We start from the raw sequence: 17,539 nt of genomic DNA, 5'->3' as shown, positions 1-17,539 counted from the left end.
AATGATATATTGAACAGATGTATTACTTATATTATTTTAAACTGTCTATTGAATATTTATATAATAATAAAAACAAAAAATTAATTTAAATCAAGTTAACTTCTGACAAAGAAGGTCCACCGGGATATCGGTAAGTTCTTGGTGGCCTGATATATTGGAATTTGTCATTAGCTTGACAGGTGTATCACATTAGTTTTTTTTAATAATTAGATGGTTTTTAATTTAAACTAAAATAAATTTGCATTAATATGTCTAATATATATTTCCGGTCTAAATTTTTATCTCAGACCGTCCCTGACTTCTGGTTTCCTATAAACGCTAAATATTTAACTGAGTTAAAAAAAATTAATTAACCGGTAACGATTAACTTTAAACAATTTATATAAATAAAACATTTTTTTTCTATTATTAACTTTTCTTGCCTGGTATGTATGCATGTATGTATTTACAAATTTATCCAATATGCATATATAGATAATGTATATGTATATATTTCCTGTAAAGAATGACGAAATTTGATTTACAAGCATTATATTTTATAAAAGAAGAATTTAATACCTGATGGTAGGGCAGAGAATAAAGTGTTTCCAAGACATTCGAATATGTACATAATATATAATACGTGTGTTTACTAATCTTGCTGCTCCTTCTCGAGTCCTCGCTCGAGTTAAATTGTATTATTTATTTATTTATTTATTATGTAATTTTTTTTTTTTTTTGATCGCAAAATGAGACTCAGCTACCCCGAAACACATCCGTCTCCCCGAATACGTGTATATAACGCTGCCGTTTTTTCTCGGCGAGTACACACCACGTGACGTGTTTAAGAAGAAAAAATTCGCTAATTACCTGCGTCACTTGGGAGTAGTACAGCGCAATGAACGTTCACGCAATTCAATTTTTTTCTTTTTAATTATATGTTATCATCAATGTGCGATCCGACTGAATTCAGTTCTCGTGACGATAGTATTAATTATGCGTTACACTTTTTTTTGCTGTATTGTTTTTTTCTCACTATCATTAATTTGTCAAGTGGATACATATTTCGCGGCTTCATTTGCGAGTTAGATCCTATAATAATTATAATTCTAACTTGAATTGTGTACGGATTGGGTTTACAATTTACGCATTCGAATTTCTAAATAAAAGAATTAATGAAATTAATGCCACGAATACGTTAAATCTGATTGTTATAGGTACATTTCAACTTAATTATTAATATTTTATAAAAAACAAACGTCACTATTCAAACAGACAAAAATCGATTGTAAATCACAAAACTCAAATTAAATTTTAAATAATCAAATTTAAGAAAATATACGCAAAAAAGGAAAAAGCATATTGTTTAATTATACCTATAAACTATCTAAAAATCGACAAAAAATTTTATAATTAATAACTTTTTTATACTTGGTAAAAACCAAAATATATATAAATATTTATTTATTTTTATTTTTAAAACAATTTAATAGATTAAATAATATTTTATCAATACTAATATATATATATTATTTTTTAATAATCGGTTTAAGTGTATTATTTTTACTCAATGCAGTTGTTTCCGATATTTATCTGATTATTTTTATTATATTGATAATTGATATGGCTACTTTAGAATTAAATCTTAGTGATTTTTTTTTACTCCTACAGTACTCAGTATGCCATTGACTACAATAATTGTATGATAAGTTTCAGATAGTTCTAAGTCTGTTAAAATGGGAAGAAAGGGTTTTTTCTTAGACGCAACTATTGTAATATGATACTTAACATGGAACCTAACCCAATTATATAGCTTTTAAACCAGGCCCCTCCAATTAGTATAATACGTACAATTTCATATTATATTAACCACTATTAAATCATCAAATAATAATTTGAGATAATTTTTTTTTATGTTATACGACTACACTAGGCATTTGTAATTCGCGATGAAAAACGTTCTCTGTGATATTTTACAGTATGATGAAATTAAAAATGTATGGCTCACGATTCACGAAGTGTACAATTGTTATGTGTAATATTAATCTTTTTGACAGTGATTTGAAATAAATAATAATTTGTGATTTAAATAAAACTAGGTATATAAGTTTTCGTATTACAAAAAATGAGTTAGGAAAAATTATTCTGAGAGCAAACTAAGATCCAGGTTTCTAAACATATTTTAATAAACTATAATTTTATATATTTTCAATTTAAAAACAATTTGATGCCTATTTTTTAGTATTTGCTATTAATGCCACAATTTAATTTAAAACTTAAAAGTTTTTTTCACTTTTTTGTTAAATTAAAATATTTTCTGATGGTTGTAGAATAAATATGTTTAATTTCTTATTGCCTTTTCAATAATGTTCAAGTGCAAACTTGCAAATATCTCGAACGCTTTAAAATCAAATTTCATAAAAACTCCAACTAAATATTATTATCATTTAAAATTAAACGTGTTAATGAAACAACAAAATGTTTTATGAGATTTGTTTTTTTATAATATTTAAATTAAATTTATATTCAAACCAACTGGGAAAATTTTTTGTAAAAAAAACACGTGAACTAAATCTAATTCATATTCATAATTTCAATGACATAATTGAATTATGATAATACTATAATACTATACTACGATACACTTAAACACTTAATAAACTATAAATACTAATATACCATATACTTATAATATGCATTTAATACACTTTAATAATTAATTAATTTCCTTTATACCTACATTGTATTTTTTTTTGTATTTTAATGTACTTATTCCAAATCGATATCGATATCTAAAAATAACACTCAAATCAATAAATTAAAATATATCGTAGAAGAACACTATTGAATATTATATAAATGCGAATACAGAACCAAATAGCGTAAGATTTTCGTATCTACACAACGTTTCCCTAAACCCGAAAATCAATGAAACGTCAGGTATCCATCGAACATATTAAAATAGCATTTGCCATATGTTACGATTTTCGTTTTTTTTTTGTTATAGTTTAGTTATTTAAATTTTTTTTTTTTTGTTCATTATTATGTATGGCTTGCACCTACTGCTACTACGCAACAATATCTATACAAAAATCTTTATACACGTGCGACCGCTATAATTCCCGAATTTGTAACATAAGGTATCGTTTGGACGAGATCGGCCCACGCGACAGGTTTTTGATATAAATCTAAGTATTACACTACTACTAGCAGCATTCGCGTACAATGATGTTTAAAAAAATAAACACTCAATCACCGAGAACGAACACATCTGAACAATAGCTATATATACGATCACGACCTATGTTCATATACAAGTTATCTATCTATTACACGTGTATTTAGGACAACGGAACGAATGAATGTTGGCTGCATGTATAACGGGATACAATAATGAGTATCTATACCTATACTATGAATACAAACGGTACAATATTATAATAATAGTTATTTCGAATCTTGAATAATGCGATCATATGGATTTCATACCGACGACGAACTACTAAAACAAACGTTTAATCGTACCCAAATAAATAAATAAATAAATAAAAAATACATTTTGACTAGTGGATTCATTTAAATCAAGTCACAAGTAGAATTAAAACTAAGTAGTTCATATTAGTTACAAAATAAACGTAAGCTTGAAATTGAAAGCTAAAAATTTTGTATTGTTCTAATTTTATTGTAATATTGTATAGGTAATAAATAATAAAAAATTCATAATATTATAGTACCTACTAATACTTATTAATGAAATTAACATTTAAACATTTATATTATTAAATTTTAAAGTAATTGTTAAACTTAATTCTATACATTCAATTTGAAAAATACTTTAAACCACAAACTCTGTATTTTTTTGTTTTTCATTTGAAAAAAAAACGATTAATAATTTTTTTTGGATCTTCAAAAATATCCCTATGTATGTGCACTAAATTATGCTAGGCCAGTTAATCGGTCTTCTCCAGTTGCATTCAAATATGCACGAGACTACGGGAGTGTACGAAGTAAAATTATTTGTCCGAGTATCTAGCTATAATGTTTATAATTATTTCAATTACGATATAAAAACATAAGAATATTATATTACTTTATTTAACGCAAACGTACAATATTTATTGATTATTCTGGACTGTAATAGTTATTTTACTACGACATAATATAACACTAACAAATTTGGGGGGGGGGGATTGTGAATTCTAAAGTACGGCTTTGTTTACTATACAATAAGACAGGTATCATTAACTATTTATTATTATTTTCGATATGTTATCTGTTATATTTTACTTAATTTGATGTTAAAAAATAGATTTATTTTGCACTGCACTCCTAGCACTAAGTTTAGATAGTTCAGTCAAATTAAAATTTTGGTAATAATAGTATTATAATTAAATTACTATTATTCATGACATATAGGTAGTTTAAAAGTAATAATATATTATTATCATTGATTATACTATATAGTAATAATGATATTAAAGTATGTATCGCATGAAAAACAACAATAATGAAAAAATAACAGTCATATTATTTGCTAAACGAGAAAAACGGCAACGTGGAATGATTTCAATACAGTCAATAATATTTTACTGTTTTTTATTTTTTTCGTGTACAAAAACACTGTACACCGACATTATTATTAGAGCGCAAAAATACTAAAAAAATATTTATTATGCATGTTAACAAACTCAATTTAAATTCGTATTTTTGATCATTTTGAGTTTAGCACGTCGCACATAGGTATATTACATATCGTACTCTGTGCCTTTTACTTTTTATCTTACAATTGGATTTTCATTAAATATACATCAGAGAACCTCACATATACGCATACACACTTGTAGAATATTTGTAAGAGATTATAATGATTTATTGTTAGCTAAAAACACACTTTGTGAATTCGTTTAGTATATTATGTTAAAACTTGTTCAACTTATATGATCTAGTTCCACTCATTTTCAACAATTGAATATATAAAAAGTATATTATATACTTACTATTATTTATTAATGATATTCATATTATGCGTAAAAAATGACATACACTTAACTTAATTTGTAATGACATAGAAGATTATTTACATAACTGTCCAACATTTTTAAAACAAATAATACACTCAAAATCCAATTTTCATAGGATAAGAAAATACAATTTAATATTTTACTCGTCTATAAATTAAATTTTTGAGAAGAAAGTTGGTAAATTTTTTATTTCAAACTATTAATGTTTTTTTCTGTATATCAAACACTTAAAAAATTAGTTTATATTTGTTAGTTGTATTTTTGAGAAGTTGGAATATTATAGTTATATATGTATTATTGCTAACTTAATTGTTTTTAAAATTATCGTTATTTAATAACAGTGTGTAATTAATTATATTATACTCATGTCAAAAACACTGCTATAGACCACCTTAAATATATGAATAGGACATATTTTAGATTGTCTAACGGTGCAGAACGATAGTTTTATACCACCAGGCACCAGATAGCTAGTAAGATGGTGCATGACGCATGTGCCATACTGAACAGGCTAATTTAAACAACTGTGCATAAAGATAAGTTTTAATTTAAACATAAAATCAGTAACTATATATAAATAAGTTTATGGCTATGGAAATAGAAGGTAAAAATTAGCTGGCTCCTGGTAATTACCGATTGCAAACAGTGTATACATTTTGCTGTTATCTCTTATGATTGTTGAAGATGATTGTTTAAAAAGTAAGACGTATTATAATATATAATAATATAATAAAATGCTTAATTTCTTTTAAATTAAATATTTCTTCAAGTAATATTGGATTAAAATGAGGTTTATGGACCTTATAAGTCATAGGTAATATTGTAATAATGAAATACGTATATTTTTGACGATTTTATATTAATTATAGTCATTTTTTTCAAAAAGCAGCACGCATTTTTTTTTGTACTATTATTAAATAGACTAAACGTTTTAAGTTATTTTGATAATTTAATCATAGTTTCAAAATCAAAAAATATGTTGACTTACAACTAGTTAAATTTCGGTTAGTAAATACTTGAAATTGCATGATGACATTTTGAAAAATCGTGAAATGATGATCGTTAACAAATTTAATAATTTATAGAAATTTAAATTGAAACTTTAATTTGTTATCAATTTTGGTTTCCAAACCATAGTTAAAAGATTAAGATGACTTAAAATTTAGATCTGCTGTTGAATATGTTGAGTGATAAGTTTTATAAGTAAGTCTAAGTGTTGGTATTTAAAAATAAAATGCTAGTTATATTCTACCTACACTCAATAAGAGGTCTAAAAAAAATAAAAATCATCAAAAAATATGTATTTCATTACTTTTTAAATCCAGTTGAAACTCCATTTCAATCTAAAGTTACTGAGTAGTAATTTTTCAACACATTAACATACTGTATAATTACACTCATAGTTATCGCACCTACAATGAATAATTTCTTTTCATTATCTAATTTCTAACAAAAAAATAATACAACTAAAAATGTCCATTCAACATCCTTTCGAACATTAAATTTAAATTTTACCAATTTGGACAAGATTGGGTAAGTTTTTTTTTCTTTTCTTTTACTATTTTAAATTAAGTTAGTTAAAAGTTTTTTCTCAAAATACACCAACTCCGGTAGAAAGTTTATATAAGTATCCTTATTCATTGTACCGAATTTTTGTAACTTGGTAAACAATATTACATACGACCTATTTATTAACATATATTTGTATTAATTATTATTTATATTCAATTAGTGTTGAGTATGGTTACAAATTATAATTAGGTATACGATAATTCGGTAAGGTATTGTTATTAAAATAATCTACACATTATAGTATAATTTAGATGGGTTACAGTGTTACACTCACAGAATAACACTCGTATACGCGTTATACTCCCCATTTCAATTCAATAACTATGGTGAAAAATCATATTATTGACATTTACCAATATGTCGTATTGAAAATAAAATATTACATAGGTAGGTAAGCGGAGTAAAAATTTGACCATCGAATTACTGATAAATTAATGTGAAAAAAACTTTCTATACTCGACTTTTAACTTTTTATGCCCGATATAATAGACAATGCGGTCTGTGTTGCATGACCATAACCATTTTATACTCGAAATTTATGATAGTAACTGTAATCAACTACATTTAATAATTATTATTAATTGTGTGCATGTGATAATATTATTTATTATATTTATAGTATGACCCATATTATAATATAATATGGTATCCTATATAACGTAAGACACTAAATATTTCAATAATTAATAATCTATTAACGTTTTTAAAAATATTTATTTTTAGGTAATCTCTGTTGGTTAAAAAAACAACATTTTTCTAAGGAAATTATGTTTTATTATCATTAAAATTTAAAATATCATTCTTTTGTGCAAGTTATTATTATAAGACCACTGGGTGTGAATATACGTATTATTACAATTTGAGTCGTAATACAAATGAGATATCGTGATTTAATCGATTGAATGAATGTATGTATTATATAGTTAATATTTCATCAGTATATACATGTTATGAATAGTGTAGCCGGTTCTACCCATATTTTTATTAGAATTAAAGGAGAAAAAGTAATAATTTAACAATATTCCTAAGAGGGCTATTTTTCGAGTATAATTTGATAAGCAAAAATCAAAATTTGGATAAGTAATTTATTAGTTATTAGATAAATATTTAAAGTTCAGATGTAGTAAAGTGACTATTGATGGGGTACTCCTACGGTACTGCACTTCATTTTGAATAATATATACTTATAACTCATAATATACTCTTACAAAATTTGATTTTTACATAACAAAGTAAGTATTTTAAAAAATATTCTGCTTTGGAATAAGTAATTAATAGTATGTTGCCGTTATAAAAAAGTAAAAAACTTAATAACAATTTATAGAAAATAGTACCTATATATGTATAAATGTCAATACATTTATTTTTTTTTAATTTTATTATGTAAATTGCTTATTAAAATTATGTAAAAAAAAATAATTAACAAAATCTTTGATCATTTGTTGAACGTCTTCAACAACATAATCACCTGATATATATAAATAAAATATTATATTAAACAAATAATAAGACATATACTTACGCATACCTATATTATAGGTTACACATACTAACCTAGGTACATTTATTAACTTATAACCAAGAGCATTGATGATTCACTATACTGTATATTATATATATATATTTTTTTTTTATAACAATAATTATTATATAAAAAGTATCCTTGAAAAATGTTCTCATGGTGTGAGTCAAAACGTATCAAAAGTTGGTAAAAAAGTAACAATGCATGCTGCAATAATTAATGTACGCATCGTTACAATATTACTGTTAAAATATTTATTATTTTTACAAAATAATTTCCTAAAAGAGTATAATGAAAATAAAAAAGACGTATACAATATACATATTAATTATTATTTATAATAACTGCCAGTGTTAATATTTTATAGGAATAATATTTGTGTACCACGCAATGCCCACGCTGGTAGAATTTCAAATATTGATATCGGTATTTATTCTGTTTACAACTGGTATCAACGGTATTACTTTTAATACGGTATTTTCACTGAATCTAGAAAAATCTTTTCAACCTAGGATTAAATTATCCATTAAATTTATTTTTGTAATTATTGTTTGGCACTAATTTTTAGTATTTTTAGTAAATTTGTAGCATGATATTTTTGATTGTAATGATAATTTAATTACATACCATATTAACTAAAATGGTGATAAGCATTTAGTACAAAATGATGCAGGAGATGATAGAATATTTCGGGTACCTACCCAAAACGTTGGTGACTTGTACATTAGGATTTTAGGAATACTATTTAAGAGCTTCCTATAGGTTCAACTAAAACAATGAGATGTAAAAGTTTATTTAGAATTTTCTTTTATGATTTGGATAGTTAAACTATAACGCTAAATATATAGGAAATTTAGAACAATTTTACTACTATATATTATATAGCTAACTGATATAGGTTAAATCAAATTCCAATTATTTTCTAGTAAATAATGAACTAATTATTATAGTATGAACAGTGTCATGGAAAGTTTTTTGTCCAAAGGTAGCTGTTAAGTTTGATACTGAATTTCTCATTCACAGATAATCTATTAATAATTAATGTATTATCAACATCTTATGGCATGCTTAATCTTAATGCATTCTTTGTTTGATCTATTTAGAAAATTCTTCGATATTATATTATTATAAATAATTAATTAATTATGGATTCTTTTAAATCTATGTTATATTGTATATAACATTATTAAGTGCTACAATTTGTTTTTGTTTTTGACTAACCTCAATTGGTTTTCGATTTTTTTCATCTCTTAATGTAGCAAATGTTATATCATCATCATTGTCGTTCAAATTGAACAGAATTGAAAAACTATTTTTGTTTACATCACTAAGTGGCGAGTATAAAATTCTACTTTTTTGCATATCTTTATTGAAAATCAAGAAAGAAAAATTTCGGATCACAGATGACCATTGATCAATCCCCTTTCTGGGGTTTATCTGGGATTTTTTTATGATGTGTAGGCACAAAACGAGGTATGACGGGTAACGACTGTACGCGATGGTTTTTGTTATCCAACTGTGTTAATTTTAACTGCTTAAATGTGTTTCAAATATTAGTATATTTGCCTGTACGAGGTTATTATATGTTTGTATGTGTGTATAATTTATATAATGCTACGAAGTCACATATTGTTTTAGTATGTCATATATTATAATATTACTATTTATTGTCATTTAGTTGTTTAAACTTTGAGTATTGTATACCTACATAATCTATTATTATGAATAAAGTCTGCACCTATATGACAATATTTGCGTTCGTCGGAACCTAACTAAAACGAAAATGTTTTAAATATTAAATCGTATATTGTATAATGTATAATGTATAATGTATATATACCAAATACCTTCAGTGAAAATGTATTATCTGAACTTTAAAGAATATAATAAGTATAATTCAATATATTGCAGGAATACATAAAATCTGACTAACAATAGAAGTATCTAATTTGATCATGTAGGTAGAGTTATCTTGAAGTTTATTTATTCCGCTATATTTAAATTATTATGTAATTATTCGACTAATTAATTTAAGTTTGATAAATCTGAGTATTATTGCTAGATACTCTCTTCGAGCTTCAATGGTCTGCAATAGCGTAATAGGGGGGGGGGGGAGTTTAGCATTGGGTATTAGCATCATCCAATTTTAAAATTAGCACACTCCAATAATTTTCGTGTTTACTTATCAAAACCTCTGTCCAAAAACCTTTTCCAAAATTTCTTTGAAGAATTTAATCTAAAAAAATATTAATAGTAGCTTAAAACTTGGAATGTAATTATAAGTTGCTGTAATATTGTAACTAATTCATCGAGAATCTTACTCTACTTTGGTCAGTAGTCTTTTAGATATTCTGACGATGTATGAATTAATGGATTTTCATGTACACCTATAAATTCAACATAACTGAAAAGTTTTCACAGTTAAGAACGCTGTTTATAAAAATCATATTTTGATTGCATACATGATAGTCGTAATACAATATGATTTCATAATACTTATCAAACGTTAAAAAAAAAAAATAGAAAGTTTATAAAACTATTATTGTTTATACTTCATATTTATTATTATTATAATTATAGCTAATAATCTATCAATGAGTGCCATTTGGTAAGACGTAGATAAATTAAGATTTTCAAACATAAATAATAATATTCTAATACTAATAACAATAGGTACAATATAGTATAAAGTCACCTCGCGTTATAAACGTTTTTTTTTAATAGGTACATTGAACTAAGGGCCACGTAACATCGTAATAACTAAATAATATAACATGATGTAGGTATGATATATACTGAAGCCATCGATGTACAATAATTCGTAATCGTCTAGTTAGTAATGTAAAAACCAGCACATATATAATAATTACATTATTCTTATGGATTTCATACTTGGTACGGGACCGGTCCGATAGTTTTTGAATATCATTACAATATTAATGAGTTGACAATAAATTGCGTTTATATTATGAATGACCTATCCGGATTAATGCGGATTCTGTTTGCGAAAAAATTACTTTCGTTCACTTCAAACCGGTCGAAAACAGTATTACTCAATACAGTATTATAATATTTCCTATGTACTCTTGTAGTCATAGCGCTTTGGAATAAGAAAAAAATGGATTTTGAATATTTTAATTAAAAAAAAAAAATTGTGCGATAGTGGATTTTAATAGGTGCCTAGTTTTACCTAGCCCGGGTTAATTTATAATGTAGGTAATATCAGTTAGTATTAGTATTTTCTAACAGGAAAAAAACATAAAAATAATAAAGTATATATTTTATAAACAGATATTTTGCAAAACAGTTACATGTCAGTATGTCAACCACATTATTACTTAGGTACACCCAATAAAATAAAGTGATTTTTAACATTGGATACTTTGAAATAAATTGGGATCGTGTAAAACAGGAAAAAATTTTAAAACGCACCTAATTGGTAGAGCAGAGAAGAAGCAGTAATATAATAACGTCCATCCAACAACTATTGTAAATATCACAAAGAACACATTTTCTTCTTTACTCTTTCTCAACTAAGGGGAATGATACCAAGCTTATGCATAAATTGATAATAGTTGTATAAATAATCAATATTTAGGACAATGAACGCGAAATGAAAAAATCCCCATTAGACACGATCATAAATATTTTCATTATTAATAATTTTAAAACTTTTTGTTTATTTTGATGCCATTGTAATCACTTTTCAATTGTACCTAGTATCTGTTTACCGTAAGTAAAAGATAAAAGAAAAATGTATTTATGTACATAAAAATACAGAGTCCAATTTAATCAAAAATTACACTCTGTATAATAATTAATAACTTTCTCGGATTTGTTCAATATGATATTTCTGTGAAAAACGTTTATACAATTTTTATTAATTATTTTACACTATTTATAACAAAAAACAAAGCTAATTGTTACTACTTCAAAAATTGAAAGTAAAACTGCTCGTAATTTTCTTAACAATCAGGATAAACCAATAAAAAATAATAATAGGAAATAACGAAAATAACGAATTTTTTTTTTTTATTTAACGGGGAAAAAATATTAGGATAACCTAACCGTAGACAGTAGATGAAATTCACACCAATTCATCATATTATTATTAAACCTACTAGTTGTGATCGAATTAAATATCAATTAGAAGAATGCATTTTTATAAATTTAAATTTAAAATTATTCTATTGACAATTTATTGGTATAGTAACAGAAGGAATGAGAAGTATATTGAAAATATTATTCGAATAACTATTGTCTGTTCTGTCACAGATTCTTTAAATCCAAGAAAGAAAAAACATTCAAAAACAAAAAAATGTATCAACAAAATATCGCGAAACTAAAGAAATAATACTGTCAATAAAATATGACATTGACAAAAATATATCATCAGTATATGTGAAAAATCAGATTTTATTGCAAAAATATAGTTATAGCATAATGTGTATAACTCAAATTTAAATATAATTAATATTTAATTGCTAACAAACAATACATTATAATAATTTATAGGGAATATTATAAAATAAGTCTTGTATTATATTTAAAATTTAAAAATAATTAAGACACATATCATTGTAAAATCAATATATTTACTCATCTCAAAATCTAAAATAACAATAAAATAATTAATATAAATTTGCTATTAAATATTAATTATACTTGAAATCTAGTTATTTATATCGTTATACTATAACTTTATTACTGCCATTTTTTTTGTTAATTATAAAATACATCGTTTATACTAACTATTAAATATTAATTATACCTACTTAAACTCGATATACATAATATATGTACTTTAATATAGGTAATAATAAAATTAAAATGGCAAATATATACTACACTAAAGACACTTTTTTGTTTATACGATATTTTTCTGACAATATTATTTCTTTGCAATGTACCGATGTACTGATTTCGCGACATTTTAATGGTGATATTCTACCAAAATACTTTGTTGGTCATTCAAAAATAAACATAAAGTTTGTTTTATAAGCGCCTTAATTTTTCAATCAATAGTCAATACTTTGTTTTTATGTTAAATAAATGTTTACCTAACGTATCTGTAAGCAAAATAGAAATGTAAATAAATAACCATTAAATTTATTATATTATTATAATATTAAGCATTATAATATGCTTTAGAACTATACAATAAATTACAATAGAAATAAATAAATTGTTTAGATAGAAATAGAATAATGTTTAAACCTCCAAGGATAATATTTTAACAATAAACATTACTAGTGCTATTGTATATAATATAAACAATTTTCGATACCGAATTTAAATACCTACCTGCCAAGTATTTATATACATTTTATGATATATAGCTTTGAATAATTTAAATTTACCACCATGTAAAATTATCTTAATTGCCCATGAGCAATAATAATAATTACCTACATTTATAGCTGGGCAATTATAAAACATGTAGAAATATTCTTTTAAATAATTTTTAACATTAATTAAGTACTTCACTTGTATATCTGTAGATTAGGTAAGTAAATATCATTATTGTTGATAATTTTAAAATAAATTCCCTACACCACCCGTCAACATTTTTTGAGGAATACTGAATATTGTTTTTTTTTTTATATATAGGGATAATAATATTGAAATACGTAATTAAAAAATAAAGACTAAACATATTCAACTGAGCTAGTTTTTTGATAATATTATTTATTTACTATGATATGTATTTTGTATATTGTAGGTAAATAGGTATTCTCTATATAATCAGTTAATAGTTTAATTTACTATTTTAAATAACTCACTTTTTAAATAAATATTAAATATTTCTCTACATGTATAATATAAACATATAATGTGCAAATCAAACGAACTAGTCGATAATAATTTTGTATTGTACATTTGTACGTAAGATATTTATGAATTAAGAATGTAAGCAAATATTCCATATTTTTTTAATACTATTTATTTAAAAACGTGGTTCAGATCAAAAATAATTATACAATATACAATCTTTATTATTATTGTTATTAAATTATTATAGGTAACATGACAAGTGGCTAAAGACGTTCAAGTCTCGCATTCTTGCTACCATATCATTCGTTCATAAATCATAATTATTATTAACAAAAAAAGAATTTCGATAAGCATTAGTTAAAAAATGTAAGTAAAAAAAATTGAATTTATAATAATTTATATTATTGGCACGCAAAAACATAACAGACATCAAACATCACGATTTCATCTTATAAATCATTGCCAGTAAAATTAATAATAATTACTATTTAAAAAAAAAAAACCAAATTGATCGTTACAAAATACAGTTATACTATAAAATATAAAAATAAACTCTAATAATATAAGAATTGACGGTGTTCAATCAGTTCTACGTTAATTGGAAAGTATCCAAAGTAGACAGTAGTTGTTTGGGGTAGTTAATTTCTGAGGGTGCCAAATAGTATCATTAATGTATTATTTTCTAATATACTTTCCTATTCTTAACTGATTTATTTAATAAAACATTAAAAATAAATATATTTTCAAAATTATTAATTGTTACTTTTAAAGTTATAATTATTATTTTTGTGTAAAGATTTCAGTTTTGAACTACAATAATGGTTTTCTTAATAAATATATTTAAAATGCTGCGATAATCATTGCCTAGGCCTTAACATAGGACTTCTAGGTGAATGATAGATGGATACAAGAGATAAACAATATTATTATATTATTATTACGTACAATAATGCACAACATTGCTGGCGTACACGGATTTCAGATATTGCCGTGGTTGTTCATTCAAAAATATTCAACGTAAAAACTGATTTAATATAGTACGCTTAATGTTCCACTATGGCCTACATGGAATTATCAGAGAAACTAATAATTGTACTAATAATTTTATAGTAATAATAATTAAAAAGCAAAAATGAACTACGAGACAACACGACCGTTAGCCGAATAATTGCCCAAATTACGAAGTAGGTACCCACGCCATATCAAGTCGACTGAAACGATAAATGCAGTGACGGTGATGTGCCATACCTACGTTCTTTGTATTAAATGAGCTGATATATAATATATATATTATTTTGGTTATTATTATTTTTTGTTAAAATAGATTATATAGGATATCGAACATTATAGTGAAACGTGTTTGTCTTACCCAAAAACTTTTTTCGTTTTCGCCCAATTCGTTCGTGTCCATACTGTTCGTGTTGTACTGGCCAGAAGAAGAAAATATCGTTTCCATAGTGATTATAAATATAGTAATAAACAATCTTATAAACGATCGAAAAGTAGAATATTTGGACTAGACAAAATCGTTTGATCGCGATGCCAACAAATAAAGAATATAAATGATTATTTATCACTCGCCACACGTATGCTTTTTTTTATCTCCGGTCAAACATTAATTTTAGTCAGCCCAATAAGATAAAAAACTATAATATAATTTATACATTTAAATGGCGAAACAGAAGTATTAAAAATCACATGCAAAATTAAATTCAAATAAACATTTTTTTTTTTTTTTTAATCATTCACTTTACAATCGCAGGTGCAGATTGTAAGTAGGTATATAATAATATATTTTAGAAATACCAATGATTGGTAATTAAAACAGTTACGCATTACAATTACGTTTCAAATTTACAACTTAACGATGTAATATTATTATTATTTTCGTATGATCACGATTTTATTGATGATACTATCATGAAGTTGTTACGAATTGCAATGTACCTATAACTCGCACGCCACACGCACGTCGAACGCCGGCTGAGACTGAGTATTAACTAAAGCACATTGTCGATTGTGGACGGGATATACTTTAGCTGCCGCGGAATGATACGATGATCGTGATAATGTGCGTGTGTATATTGAAGGACAAAATAAAACATTTTTTATTCTAACCACTAGGGAAACGCGAACGAATCGGAGAAACAGTTCGCGGGTCATCGACTATGGTGCGTGTTCCCGAGGGTTGCGAGAAAGATACATGTGCTTATTAATATCTAATGTTCTGTTTTCACTCATAAAGGAGACCTACACCCTACCACAGAACATCAGCCCTTAATTTTTGTTTTTATATGATATAGAAATGATATAGCGAATAGCTCTCGCTGCTATAATAATTTATAATATACACACAGCGCTCGCGCCGACGATGTTTTCGAAACCGTGTCGGTCATTTTCTTATCATGATGTTTTTATTGAAAAAATTATTTTCGTAATAGGTAGTTAACAATTTGGAGCATGTCATATTATATTCAAGGGAAATATTATTTTATTTTTGCAATTATTTGTCCACGTATAACTGCAATATGTTATGAGAAAACTATATGTGAGACCAAAACCACGCATTAAACAATGTATAATTATTTTATAATTATGAACTAGCTAGACTGAGCAAATTGACGATATTTTTTTTTCTTAGTTGATAGTAAAATGTAAAATAGTTTAATGTTAATAATTATGTATACCTATATAATAAATATAGGTATATATAAGCATATTATACATATATAATATTATAATCCATGAACTATGTTTAAAATAAACACGCCTTCTTAAAGTTAAAAACTACATTCTCATCAAATATTATAACCAATAAAAACACAAAAAACAAAATAACAAAGCCATTGTAAAAATAAAATTAAAAACTAATAACAAAGAAAGCACATCAAATAAGTTATGTAGGCAATTAAATCTACAACGAGTACTGAGTACTATCTCTACACTATAGCTTATAGCTTATAGAACTCACTGTTTATTTAAATCAAATTTTAAATTTCCTTTAATTTAAATTACCACACTTTAACGGTTAAATAACTAAACTTGGATAATAATCAAAATATATAAAAATAAATATGTTCCAAAATATTTTTTTTTAAGTTATTATAGAAAATAAATTAAACGATTCTCTAGAGACTTCAATTATTAATAGATATGGTTGGTTTTCAATAATAATAATATTATTCTATAGTACGTATGTGCTAAATTTTTATTAACTATGTAAGTACACATAGGTATACTGTTTCTAATTGAATTAAATAATTTAAATATTTTTAATATAATCCAATTAATTTGCACCAAAGTAATCAATGATCACACTAAGCGGAACTCACTATATTATATTGTAAATATACCGTAAATATATCTTCAAAACTTTACTTTAGTTATTTGTATAAACTGATAAACTTAAGTATAAAAAATTATACGTAAGCACAATTACTCTCTAATTCATATAATCATATATAAGAATGTATAAATACGCAATTATCTGCAGTGGAGCTCAAAGTAAATATAGATAATTGATTCATAAATATATTATAATTTATAATAATGTTATGTAATACTGATTCGGTCAAATTATTGGCACAATATTATGTCCGAAATCGACTCCTAATATATATGTAGGCCGTAGGGGTTAAAGTGGTGGGACACAATGAGATTTAGTCCCCTT

The 17,539-nt window shown here is 25.0% G+C and overlaps 1 protein-coding gene across 3 annotated transcripts in view; it reads right to left on the bottom strand.

Moving 5' to 3' along the window:
* The window catches only part of LOC114129713 (venom dipeptidyl peptidase 4), a 47,009-nt gene that overhangs the window by 20,637 nt on the left and 8,833 nt on the right, over window positions 1-17,539 (bottom strand). Inside the window, exon 1 of one of the 3 annotated variants that reach the window (XM_027994527.2) lies at window positions 15,239-15,514. The exons of the other annotated variants lie outside the window; for them this stretch is intronic. Within the exon in view, the coding sequence (XP_027850328.1) occupies window positions 15,239-15,325 (87 nt within the window). The 5' untranslated portion in view covers window positions 15,326-15,514. Of the gene's footprint in view, window positions 1-15,238; window positions 15,515-17,539 lie in introns of those variants that run through there. 3 annotated transcript variants of the gene reach the window in all.

Source organism: Aphis gossypii, chromosome X, assembly GCF_020184175.1.
Source record: "Aphis gossypii isolate Hap1 chromosome X, ASM2018417v2, whole genome shotgun sequence".
Lineage (NCBI taxonomy): Eukaryota > Metazoa > Arthropoda > Insecta > Hemiptera > Aphididae > Aphis > Aphis gossypii.
This window is presented reverse-complemented; position numbering and strand designations above follow the sequence as displayed.